This window comes from Cotesia glomerata, linkage group LG4 (genome assembly GCF_020080835.1).
Source record: "Cotesia glomerata isolate CgM1 linkage group LG4, MPM_Cglom_v2.3, whole genome shotgun sequence".
Taxonomy (NCBI): domain Eukaryota; kingdom Metazoa; phylum Arthropoda; class Insecta; order Hymenoptera; family Braconidae; genus Cotesia; species Cotesia glomerata.
The window spans coordinates 15,874,772-15,888,648 of NC_058161.1; the positions used below are offsets into that span (position 1 = coordinate 15,874,772).

General features: G+C 29.3%; 1 protein-coding gene across 1 annotated transcript; it reads right to left on the reverse strand.

The window, feature by feature from the left end:
- Positions 1-5,812: 5,812 nt before the first annotated feature.
- On the reverse strand, positions 5,813-11,479 carry LOC123263681 (ribonuclease Oy-like). Its single transcript, XM_044726624.1, has 3 exons — positions 11,214-11,479; positions 10,394-10,901; positions 5,813-6,053 (listed from the first exon to the last, which is right to left on the reverse strand). Exons 1-3 carry the CDS (start codon positions 11,306-11,308, stop codon positions 5,907-5,909), a joined length of 750 nt encoding a protein of 249 aa, XP_044582559.1. The 5' UTR covers positions 11,309-11,479; the 3' UTR covers positions 5,813-5,906.
- Positions 11,480-13,877: the final 2,398 nt, after the last annotated feature.

Consider the following 13,877-nt stretch of genomic DNA (forward strand, 5'->3'; position numbering starts at 1 on the left):
TTATCGCGATTTTTCAATTAGTTATTCATTAATTAATTAACAATTTTTTGTAGCACGAACACCAACATTGAAAGTGCGATAATTGTTAAACTCTAAATTTGGAATTTTTTTTTCTTTCACGGAACTATTTTACAAAGGCTAAAGATTCCCGTAAGAAAAATTAAAATATTGTTAATTTTCATTTTGTTATTAACAATTTACTTAAGTTAAAAATTATCAACCTTGATTAAACATTGAAAAAAATATTTTTTTTTATAATATTGCTATTGATCTGTTTTCTTATTACGATCATAAGCTACTTAAAAATGATTTAAAAAAATTTTTATCCCATATTGTTAAAAAAATTGTTATAAACAAATGCGTTGTTTATAAGATAATCTGAAAATTTTTTTGTTAACATTATCTTTGATGAAAATTATGTTTAAAAAAATAAAAAAAAGCCGTTTCTTAAAAAAATTTTTTTATTGCTTAAAAACGCATTTGTTATTTAACAATTTTTTTATTACGACTTGTTATGAAAATTAAGGAACCATTTTTTTTTTTAATCATTATTTATCTTGCTTTCCGATGTCTAAAAAAAATATTTTATTTTTATTCAAATTTTAATTGTTTATGTAATAAACAATTTGTTATAAAACAATTGAAGTTTTTATTTATATTTTTTTCTTTGCTCTAAAAAATACAACAAAAACAGCCCAGTATTAGTTTTTGCATAAAAATTGATTTTTCGATTTTTTATTTAATTTTAAGTTTTCTCGTATATTCAAACTTTCCTTTCGTGCCTGCTTTTCTTTATTTATTATTAATATTACTTATATACTGTTGCAGATACAACAAATTCATCTGAACTTTTTTTTTTTCTAAATTAACTATTCAACAAGTTTATAACCAAACCAAAGCTGTAACTTAATTATTTATATAATTTTTTTGCAATTATTTATGAAAATTAAAGGAAAAAATTTTTTTTTTGCTTTTAAAATCGAATTATCTCATAAACTAGAACAGTTGCGACAAAAGTTAAGTACCTGTATCTTTTTTATTCTGCATTAGTTAATGAACAATATGATCTCCTATCTGAGACTGTGACCTTAAAATTTATGAAGCAATTAGCATCTATTAATAAGAATGTATCGAGCAAAATTTTTCGGGATTTTTTTTTCACACTTAAAATATAAATTTATTCATAAATGCATGTGAATTTTTTTTTGGAAAATTACATAAATTTACTAACTCCAAATTTTTCAAAAAGTTCCTAGATGCGATGACGAATTGAATGACACCACGATCATAATTTTCCGAGGCGGATAAAAAATTTGAACCTAAAAGACACATGTTGACTAGACTAGTGATCGAGAATATTTTAAAATTTGCGAGCGCATGTAAAAATAGAAGGGTAGTGAGGCCCACGTTAATATAGAGAGGATAGTTCCCCCAACAGTTTTCTTAAGAGAAAGGGAAACGTTACTCCAGAAAACTGGCTCCTAATTGGACGGAGTTTTTCCCAATAATTTTCAAAGCGGTTCCACCCTACATTCTATAAAATAGTTGCTTCGGCATGAATTCGCTCTCTCGTGTGTAACAAGTCTCAGTGATCGTCACGCATAATTTCAAATAAATTTTTGTTCGATTAACAAGTTTTAGTGACCATCACACATAATTCAAATCAATTTTTTTTTATGTTCAATTTCAATTCCAATTATTAACAAGTGTAATAAAACAACTAAGTTTTAATTTAATAAATTTAATAATCAAGATAAATATCAAATTGTAAAATTCTAATTATCCACTGAAACACCCTGGCGGATCTGAAATACCGTAGAATTACGGTATTATACGGTAAAAATACGGTCGATATACTGTATGGATACCGTAGATTACAGTAGCATTCTACTTGCACGGTAGAAACCGTAAAACACCGTAACGTACAGTAAAGAACGGTGAAAATGCGGTATAGAACGGTAAAATTACGGTATAGAACGGTAAAATTGCGGTAGGGTACGGTGAAAATACGGTAGAATATATACTTCTGAACTTTCCGCACTACCGTATTCCAATGGTACCTTACCGTCAAATATACTTTATTTTAGCGATAAGTTACCGTACAATTATGGTACTTTAGCGTACAAAAACAGTACTTTTTTACCGGATAATTATAGTATTTTACTAATAATTACGGTATTTTACCGTACAATCACGGTATCTTACCGTACAATAACGGTAAATTACTGTACAATCACGGTACTTTGCCGTACAATCTCCGTAATTTACGGTGTCATACTGTATTACGGTAAATCACTGTACGTACCGTACTGTGGTACTGTGGTACTGTACGTACCGTACTGTGATTTACAATGGGAATCCCATTGTCTGCAAGCTTCTCGACAAAAAAACAATACGTCCAGGTTGGATTCACGAATTTCGAATCTTATACAGATGTCTATGAAATAGAAAAAGAGGAGGGTATTGAGTACAAATATGAAAACAACCCAAATTATGATCAAGACACTTTTGTTGATCTTACCAAGGATTTTGATGAGTATATAGGACCTGTCGTCCTTAATAATTAGTTAACATTACATTGACACGTAATTTTCGATAATAAATCAAGTTTCTTCAGTTTTTTTTTCTTTTCATCCCAAAATCTAACACCAAATGCAATGTTTTTTGGAACAAGCCACAATCTGATTTGATGTTAGGACTCCCTTTAATAAAGTTTACCGTTAATAACATTCAAAAGCGTAATAAAGGGTATTTTTGTAAATACTTTAGGAAATTAGAAAACTATTTTCCATTAACAATATTTTCCAGTTCACTTAGTAGTATTTTTGCCGGGCTTAACCCCAGCTTTGTATTATTTAAATTATTTTGGTCTTACCTCGGGATGTGGTTGGATAAAAAATTTAATACAAACATGTAAAGTTAGATACAAAAATAAATGTTAAATTCATCCAGAAGGGCTTGTTCGGACATAGTCGTAGTAAAAATTATTAAGTAGGGAAGGCTAGTTTGATTATTTCCGAATAAAAACTAGTGATTCAGAAGGGTTATATAGATATTCGCTTCCTAAAATTTATTAATTCGAAAACTCGGTTTGAATATTGAATTAAAAACTACTTCCTAGTTTGTGTGCAACTATTTTTTGGTTGGTGGTAAAATTTTGCTCTTCTTGAATAAAAACCTGTAGCAGTTTGATAGATATTGTTTGTATGTCATGTTACAAAACGCTGTACATATTTCATTTTGTGGAGCATCCGACATATCTGTGACTAATTTCGGAGGGATGTGAGCTTTTGCTGAAATCTACTCATAGAGCTAAAATGCAATTATCTTCGTGTCATGTTTTTCCGTTAACATCTGGCAAACTGGAACGATTATATAGAACCGATATGAATGATAATTTGATATAAAAATATCGGGACATGATGATCATTTTCAGCATAAGGAATCTTCCGAACTACACTCTCAGCAGCGTTTAAAGACACTTCCGAGTTCAGTGTTAATAAATCATTGAATACAGATCAGTTTGCAGGTGGGTTCAATAGAATATGAGATATTTATCAAATCCTACTTGCCTGATTACATCACGATATTCCACGTTGTTATGCTTTAAGTGTTTTAATGAATCCCATAAGCTCCCTTGGACACCAAGACGGATTTTCTTATATTCCTGGTGGAGTAGATTAAGAACAGGTGCATTAGGAATGATAGGAGTAGCCTGCTCAACATTCTGTTGGTACTTTTTAATAAGGTTTCTTTTGAACAATTGGCCTTTTTGCAGTTCTAAATCTTTCGCAAATTCACATCTTTGTTTTCCAGTGACACGTTGTTTTTTCGAATAAGTAATATTACGTATTTTCGCTGTATGTAATAGCATAGTTATGTTTTCATCATTGTTAAAGGTAAAAATACACTCCCTCACGATGGCAGCTTTACATAACTTTTCAGTACAAAACCCGAAAATCTTCACAACAGATATATATATATATATATATATAAGAGGTTGGCAATAGCCTAATCGGCTCGGTACCTGCATTTCGAGCGAGTGGGACCAGGGTTCGATTCCGGCGCGCACAAATATTTTTCAATGATTATAAACTAAGAATATGTGCGTTTCATTGCCAGCCTCTGTACCGGTCGGATTTTCTGTGGTTTTCCCATATAGTTATGGAGGTAAAATGTCATTATAGAAGTACCTCCATACTATTTAAGACCGTAATGCAAATGCAGGTACTGATTATAACGCGTAAGTCGGCCACAGTCGCAGCACATGTGTGTCGGGCATGAAAGAAAAAAAAATCCCGACATGCAGGGGGGTGGGGACGAAAAAAGTGGTTGAGAGTTATAATAACGGGGTTGAGAGACTATATTGCGGAGAAAAAAAGTGGAGAGACAATAATTCCCCACCCTCCCTTGTAAAACACTCTACAGTAAAACCATCCTCAATTATAACCTCAATTATATATATATATATATATATATATATATATATATATATATATATATATATATATATATATATATATATATATATATGTATATATTGTTTCCGTTATTTAAGTAATAAACGGATTGCTGGGCAAAGCTAAATATACACAGTAATTTTTGAGTAATATAAATTAAATTTGCGACAGTATATAGTAGTCCAACCGTTTTGCAATGCATAATATTTTTAACTTCCCGCTAAGAAAATCAAAGATTTTTTTTTTTTTTTTTTTTATAGAGGAAGTAAAATACATTTACGTATGCCAGGACTAGGTGTTTGCCTGGGTATGTCAGACTGAGAAGTCAATATCATTTTACAACAATACCGACTAAACATCCTCCTCTCTCCTTTCCTCATAGATGTTACAGGGAAGACTGGATCGGAACCGCGTTAGCATTACTTCAAACCAGTCCATGTTGCGTCTCACGACACCTACTTCTTGTTACTACTGGTTTCTAATCCCTTTCTGCGATTTTTTCTTTTAAAAGGCGCTGCGCACAGGCTGCGACAGCTGATCAGTTTTCTTCTTTTTTGATCATGTAGGTTACCAAGCTCTCAGAGGAGAGCGTGGTGCCTATTATTTCTTCGGTGCTGCTTCTGTCGTCCTTCCACCGATCACACTCGAAAAACGTGTGCTCGGCGTTGTCAATTTTGTCTGAGCAGTATTTGCACGTTGGTGTGCTGTGCAAACCCATCTTGAAAAGATAGGCATTGAACTGCCCATGTCCCGTCAATAGCTGGGATCAGGCGTTTAATAAATTTACTTTAAATACGACATTTTCTGAACCGTCAACCGACAAGCTCGCGAACTTCAGTGACCCTTATGTTTCTAATTTTTTTCACAATTTTCCTGAAAAACAAGCACCCCAGAATGATCGCTCCATTTTTTATTACAAAAAAAAAAACTTTTTCCGGGTTTATTTTTTCCGGGATTTATAAAATTATAACTGAAAATTATTTTTTAGAAATTATAAAAATTTTTAGATTTTTGATCATGCCAAAGGTATATAAAAATTAATTATTATTAATGATCACCCACTTCACTACACTTTGATGATTAACTGTACTTAATACAAGATATGTAAATTCTTATATTTATTATAAACTTAATTATCATTAAGCATATTTTATTCAAATTAAAAAACTAAATATGTATTAACAAATTAATAGATACTTAAAATAAAAATATTCATTAGTTTAATTGGAGATTTTTGATGATACTGAAATTAGCAAACGTTTAAAAAATGTTTGATGTTTTTTATTAATTAAAATATAGCTAAAAAAAAATTTTTAATAAATTGCACTTATAGTTTTTTGAATCTTCCACATGTGAAATTTTATTTTTTATTTTTTTTTATAGTGATTTTTTTAATTAAAAAAAATCTTTAAAATTTTCAGGTGTCTGCTGATTTCATTTTCATGATTATTGATTGATCTTACTATTTGGATAAATAATTGTTTCATTATCTGGACAATCATTAGCAATGATAACTTCCTGACCTCTTGTAGTAGGTTCGAAGTCTTTGTTGAACCATATCAATACATCTAACAAGTAGTATTCGTATGTTTTCTGTAGAAAAAAGAAAATCAGAGTTATCAAATTGAAGAAATGATAATCATTGTTGATAAAGTGTACCCTAGTAGCAATTTGGTTCAAGCCTGGCTCAAAAATCGTGATAAAGTATCTGTATACAAATTTTTACAATTATTGGACAAGAAACTTACGGCAGATCATTCTTCAAGAATCATCGAAAAATCGCTCCAGATATTTAACCAAGATTCTTGGGCAAGACTGGGATCAGAATTCGTCCAGAAAATGGCTAGAAATGGTGGAGCTCCCTACCATCACTTTGTAAGACTCAGTTGTGAAGACAGATAAGAAGTTCTCATTCTTAATTCAGTACAATAAGAATGCGTACTATGTTAGTTTTTTACGTTTCTCGCGCAAGTCTGAGTGAAACTTCTTTACCAAAAATCTGGACAAATTCTGGCTAAGGTAAGTACCCATTAGTTGAACAGGTTTCAAAGTAAAATGTATTTTACCCTACTTTTAATATATAAAGATGTAATATTAGTTCAAATTAGTGATTTTCATGAAAGTATAAACAATTTTGAATTGATTGAAGTGCAAAATAACCAAGATAATTGAATATTTATATTTTGACAACGATTTTAAGATAGACTATGAAAGGAGTAGTAGTTGAACAATCAATTCTGACAAGCCGCAGTAGTTAAATACTCCGGAAGCAGTAGTTGAACTAATAAAATATATGTCAATAGGCACAGCAAAAATTTTCAACGTTTTATTGAAATATCAAAAGAATTATAACACATTATTGAATAATATTAAAAATAATACTAAGGTAAAAGCCCCAATTATTGACGGGGGGCTAAATATTGACACCCTAAATTATTTTTAAATATATTAAATTATCTGTAATAAGAATAACGATCAAATAAATTTTTATTAAATTCTAATTAATTAAAAAATTGAAAAAAATCACATTCAGTTCAAAATATTAAATATTAATTATTAAAAAAAAATAAAGTTAGCACCAGTTCATCAAATCCGAACAAAAACAGTTTCACTGTAAAAAAAATCGCGCCAAGTCCATGCATATAAGACTATTAAGAAAAAAAAAATTTTTTTTTTTCTTTACAAAAAGATATAAAATAGAAAAATTAAAAAATCCAAGTAACCGATATGATTGTATATGATTTTCGGAAATTAAAAAAAATTTTGTTGTAAATTTATAAATTAAAAAAAAAATTTTGGAACGTATTTAGTGTGCGTGGTTGCAAAATATTTTACTTTTAATGAAATTCGTAAAATCTATTTACTAGAACTTTAAAAAAATTGAAATACACAATGACGCACACCAAGTACGTTCCAAAATTTTTTTCTTAATTTTTAAATTTACAACAAAATTTTTTTTAATTTCCGAAAATCATATACAATCATATCGGTTGCTTGGATTTTTTAATCTTTCTATTTTATATCTTTTGTAAAGAAAAAATTTCTTAATAGTCTTATGAACGTGGACTTGGCGCGATTTTACAGTGAAACTGTTTTGTTCAGATTTCAGCATTTTTGTAATTATAATAAAAATTTGCAATTGGTACTAACTTAAATCTCAAGTTGGCTGCATTTTTTATAGCAAACTATCCCCTTGAAGCTACAGTTTATGTAAAAATAATTGCAGCGCACCCTGGCGGGTGTAGATGCAAGCTGTGAAATTTATTTTTTTAACTGTAGTTTCCCATCTATTGGAGGATTACCATGCATTCTCGAATTACTTAGTCTGTGGCATGTCACTTTTTACATCGAAAAAAAGTCAGGATCGAAATTTTTGAGCTTGCTATAGTTTGTGCTGATAAAATTTAATAATTTCAAGTAAATTAATGGTTATAATTGAATATAATTAATTGATATCAGTAAAATAAAGTATGAATTACTGTTATAATATAAAATTTAGGAACAAGAAGTACCGTCGAATTAAATAAAATTTTGCAACCTCGAAATACCGTTCTGCTTACAGTAAACACACTCGGTAGTCTGGCGCTCCGTTTACAACGGATTTGAACGGAACTTGGCGCCAGATTCTACCGAATCTGTGGATCAGCTTACGAGCGTCTATTTTCTTAACAACTTTGGTTAGAAAAGCATTTTTTTTAACTGCCGAGTTTAAATTAATTTTTTCATGTAATTATATGATCTATTTTTTTTTTTTTTAATTAACAATATATGAAATATTTATAAAATTAAATAATCGAAATTAATTGTATGCTTTACGATATTTAAATAATGGGAGTCAATAACTAGTTCATAATTTTTATGGTGAATCCCATATTGACAGCCAGTCGACAGCGCTATGACGCCTTTTTTTTAAGTATAAAATACGTTATATACGCGATTATATTCAAGGCTTTTAACTGTCAAATAACTCGGCGTGTTTTAGTATTAAATAAGTTTTTAAATAAATTGTTATAATTTTCATAATAATTATTCATTCATAGAAATTATTATTAATTAACTTTAATAATATTGATTACTTTATATCAAGTTTTTGATATTTAAATAACAATATAACCAAATGATTCGACGCATGTGCAGTAGGGGCGTCAATAATTGGAGTTACGGTACGTCAATAATTAGATCAATCAGTTTTTAACCCGTCAATAATTGGTGTATCCAGCATCCAAGTCATATATTTAATTATTTAAAATTAATTAGTAAATATTACTGATTATCATTTTAAAAAAAGAAATTGATTAGTTAAAACATTACTGAAGACATTACCACAAACAAAATTCATCGATATTTATATTTGATTGCTTAAAAAAAATGAAATCATAACTTTGTCTCTTATAGCGTCAATAATTGGGGCTTTTACCTTATGAATATTTAATATATTCATTTAAATATGAGAAGTATTTGTGTTTAATTTTTTGATTACATTTTTTATGAATGACAAAGTAAATTTTCAATTATAAATCAAAAAAACTCAATTCAAAACGTTCAATAATTTCTAACTACACTAATTTTTAGCTATAAAACTTATTTAATTTGCACCCAAGTAACATGTGCTTGAGCCAGATTTTGGTGCCAGCGTCTTGAGCAAAACCCTTAGTTGCTAGTGTCTTTTTCTACATATGGGTCTTGCTCAAGTTTATTTAAAAAGACATGGTTCAAGATTTATATATAACTAGCTCAAGACATCTTGTGCAAGAATATGAGACAAGTCTAAAGCAAGGTGCATTGAAAAACTTTCTGACGCATTTTTTGTACCAGAAACTCACAACAAAGACTTACCCATGACTTGCTCAAGAATTGCTCAAGATCCGTAATTCTCAGAAATCCACTGATTCTATAGTAAATATAGGAGGGGTAAAATGATGCGGACGGTCATTCGAAAACATTTCATCTTGAGCAAATCTTGAGCAACTCTTGCACAAGTATATTTAGCATGCTTCTGGTGTCAGTCTTTCTCAAGACTTGAGCTATAATCTGGCCCAAAGTTCTTGTACAAGGCTTGTTAATTGAATTTGCTACAAGTATCTGGAGCAAGACCCATAGGTAGAAAAAGACACTAACAACTATCGAAATTAAGACCAGATTTGCTCAAGTCTTGAAAAAGATTGCTATATGGGCAGTAATTAATATAATTTACAATGCTGATCACTAGTATATAAACCTATTAGAGGAGAGAGTGTTGTTAAAATTATACGGCCCCAGATTGTTCAAGTTCTGGGTACCACTTTGAAAATTTGGAGGTATAATTAGATGATAAAATTTAATATAAAAATTATAGTTTATGTCTTTGCAAAAAATATGTATTATTTAGAAAAGACTATTTCATTGGGTGGTACAATTTTTTTTACTTAAAATGATGATATACCGTTTTTTTTTTTTTACTGATTGTTCGATTTACGGTTTCGTACCTTTTTCATGAGAAAAATAGCATCTACCGGCTATTCTCGATATGTCAACTTTTCAATTAACAAAAATATAATTGTTTTAATTTATAATTGAAAAAACTTACAGAAATCAATTACTGTATTATTGAATAATTATAACATGCGTTTTTTACTCATAATAAATATACGGATTTTGTATTACAACAATTCGAAAAGTTTGTTCAAGTACTGGTCCCATTTTTATGTGTTTAAGTACTGGGTACTTTACCTTACAGACTTCACTAAGCTAGACCAAGTATTGCTCCAGATTTTGTTTCAGAATCTTGCTCAAGTCTGTCGCCAGTCTGGATAAATAATCTTGGTTAACTGTCTGGCTAAAGAATTGTCCGATTCTGTTTCTAGAGCTTGGTTAACTATGTAACCAAAAAATCTTGTCCAAAACTAATGTTACTAAGACAATAATAATAAAAAAAAAAAAAAAAAAGAACTTACACGGTGACGTTGACAAGCAATTACAGCCTTCTTATCTCCTAAAACATAACTTACGGCATCGACAATTGTCTGCTTAGTATAGTTATGACCAGGAATGATATTTGCTTCGCTCAGAATTCGAGCCATGTTGAATTTTCCAGATAATTCAAGTCCTTTATTGAAATATTTCAGTTGAGAATTTGTTTGATCATTACTCATACCACAAACTCCTGAATTTTCCCATTGATCTTTCCAAAAATCAGTTAAATTTTGTGCTGCGTCAAAACTGAACCACCTAGATTCTAGCTCAGCTCTAATTTGAGAAATTTCGTCAAATTTGAATGGAGTCGAGTGATTACACTCTGAATAGTAATTCCCCGAAGGAAGACGAGGAACGAATTGAAGAATTGACCATCGGTCTACGTAGGTTGACTGACAGGTTTTTTTAGGATCTAGGCGCTCGAATAGATAACACCAGGTATGTGGCCATGCTTGAGAAAGTGTGAATTCACCAGCGTAGCCGTGAGTTCTGAAAGAAAAAATTATTTATCAATTTTAAAGAAAAGTATTAAAACTGGTCTTACAAATTTAATTCGGTAAAAATTTATTCAATTTTTTTTACAAAATTTACGGGAATAATTTTCATCTTTCACTTTTATTTATAAATAGATAAAAATAAAAATTTTAATGTAATAAATTTTGAAAAATTCTCAAACAATTTAATGATTCAGAAAAATAAATAAGAACATAAAAAAAATATGAATAAATTTTTTCAATTCAAAATTCTGATATAATTATTAATCTTTCTAGGATATAATAGAAAAATTGTAAAATTACTTACGAATCCTGCTTTATCCTTTCTATTTCACTTACAGTTTCAGGTAAAATTAAATAAATAATTTGTATAAGTAACAATTGAATACAATATTTTTTCATTATTTTAACAAAATAGAATTACTTTTTTTGAGTGTAATTTGTACCAGTTGTCACTGTCAAGCCTAATCTACACTTCGACTACAAGCTTAGTAATGGTCGCTTTGTGTATCAATCTTCTGAAACATCTGTTAACTCAGAGATATTATTTCTTTTCTTACTCAACGGAATTTCCATTTCCGGTCATATTTTTTTTAATCTTTCAAATGCCTACTACACTGTAAAAAATTTACGGAGTGAACGCGGAGTGAATGAAGAGTGAATGATTTTTAATTGATTCACTCCCAGCGGGAGTGATATTTACTCTGAGAAGAAGTTAATTTTTATTAATAATAAAATTCACTCCGCATTCACTCCCAAAATAAATGAATTTAGAAATAAATAAATTTTTGTAAAGAAAATATTTTTATAAACCCTTTTTATATTTAATTATTAAAAATTTAATTTATTATTTTTAATAATATTTCATTTTAATTATTATTATAATTTTTTTATTTATTTCTTTTTATAAATTAATTATAATTAAAAATTGTCAAAAAATATGTAGATATATATATATATATATATATATATATATATATATATATATATATATATATATATATATATATACACTAGCGGACCGGACAGACGTTGTCATGTACACACGTCTTAAATTTAGAAATTTTAGGAATGAGTTTGTATAGTTAAAAACATCATTAGTTAACAATTAAATAATAAATTAATTTCAATTTTTTTTATTTTTTTCGAGTAGTCTTAAAGTCAGGCTTAACACATGATATAGTTTCTTATGTTTTTTAACGCATAATATATTTTGTCCGTTTCTTCACTTCAATAACAGTTTTTAACCTCAAATAACTAAAACAGATATAAATTTCCAATAAAAATCAGAAATCATGAGATGAAAATATCAATTTTGTTTTGTTTTTTCGAATACTTGTTTACTTAAAATTTCTACACATTAATGTTGCTCAATCTCAAATTTCAAATCATTTATTCCATCTAAAAAAGACGATAAATGGCGTCGAAAAATTTAAATGAAGTAATTCAAATTTCTAGTTTGACCAATTGAAACTTAGAATTTCTTTATAAGGCTTAAAAAACTGCGTAGAATGCCGTCAACTGCGTAAAAATTGGTTAATTAATTCAAAAGTTATTGTGGTTTGAAAATTCAAAAAATAGTGTTCTATGAAACTTCTATGAGCTCAAGAGCTCAAAAGCATAGAAAAGGTATCGTTTTGAGGTATCGTTAATGATTTCACCGTTCTATTACCGTATTTTCACCGTTCTATTACCGTATTTTCACCGTTCTTTACTGTACATTACGATGTTTTACGATTTCTACTGTGCAAGTAGAAAGCTACTGTAATCTACGGTGGCCATACGGTACATCGTCCGTATTTTTACCGTATAATACCGTAATTTTACGGAATTTCATTTTATTGCGGTTTAAAAATTCGAAAAATAGTGTCTTATCAAATCCCTATCAGACTTTTGAGCTCGAAGAGCTCAAAAGCATAGGAAAGCAATCTCTGTGAGCTCGGAGAGCTCAAAAACGTCATTGGTGCAATTTTAAGCGCCTAAGTATGGAATTAGCGGGAAGTTGCAGGGATGGCGTTCAGGGTCAACCGTTTTCCTAATTTTTTTTCATTCAATATGTATAATTGCATGCTAAAATAATATAAAATGGGTATCAAATATTCAAGAGAAAAATTTTCTTAAGGTGAGAAAATTTTTTTCTCAACTGAAGTAGGTGGCGCTGCTTCCCTAAAGTATCTAAAAATCTTGATCAAACATAAAAATTTCTTGTATCAAGTATTTATGATAATTTGAATTAACAGCCGAGACCAGTGATTGCAGTTTCAATCGGTTTAGCGAAACGAATGGAAATTTTGAAAAAACGTTTTTCAAGAAATCTTTCTTTCTGTGTACCTATTTCCAGCCTTCAATAGTATATTCCATAAATAACTATAGTTTCCTTATGGCGGGGGCTGGGTACTGGTGACTTTACCCTAATTAACAATTCAATTTTTTCATGCTCGAATATTTTTTCGGGATACTAACATTATTATTATTTATCATTGATTCATGATGTTAATGCAAACAACCGAAAAAAATTTTTTTTTGCTTCTCTTGAAAAATTTAATATTTTTGACTTATGGGGTTTCTCAAATAAACGATTCATATAAGGTAAAAGACCCAATACCGGAACGAGACCCAATACCGGAACGATTTGACAATTATTATTTTATATTTTATCTCGTACTCAATCAAATTAAACAAACTTTTCTTTATTAGAAACCTCAATCTTTTTTTTACATACTAAAATATGAATGAAACTTTAAATTATATTGGAAATATTGAAAAAAAATGTTAATGATGTCAATAGTCTTAGATTTTTGACTTATCAAGGTCTCTTAATGGTTTTGCTAAGAAATCACTCGATGATCTTAAGCTCATAGAAACCTAATGGAAATACTTTTCACTAAAATTTTTTTTTTATGTATTAATACAAATACTAAGAATTCGATGCAATTAATTGATAATACAAAAAAGACCCTATTGTTATTTA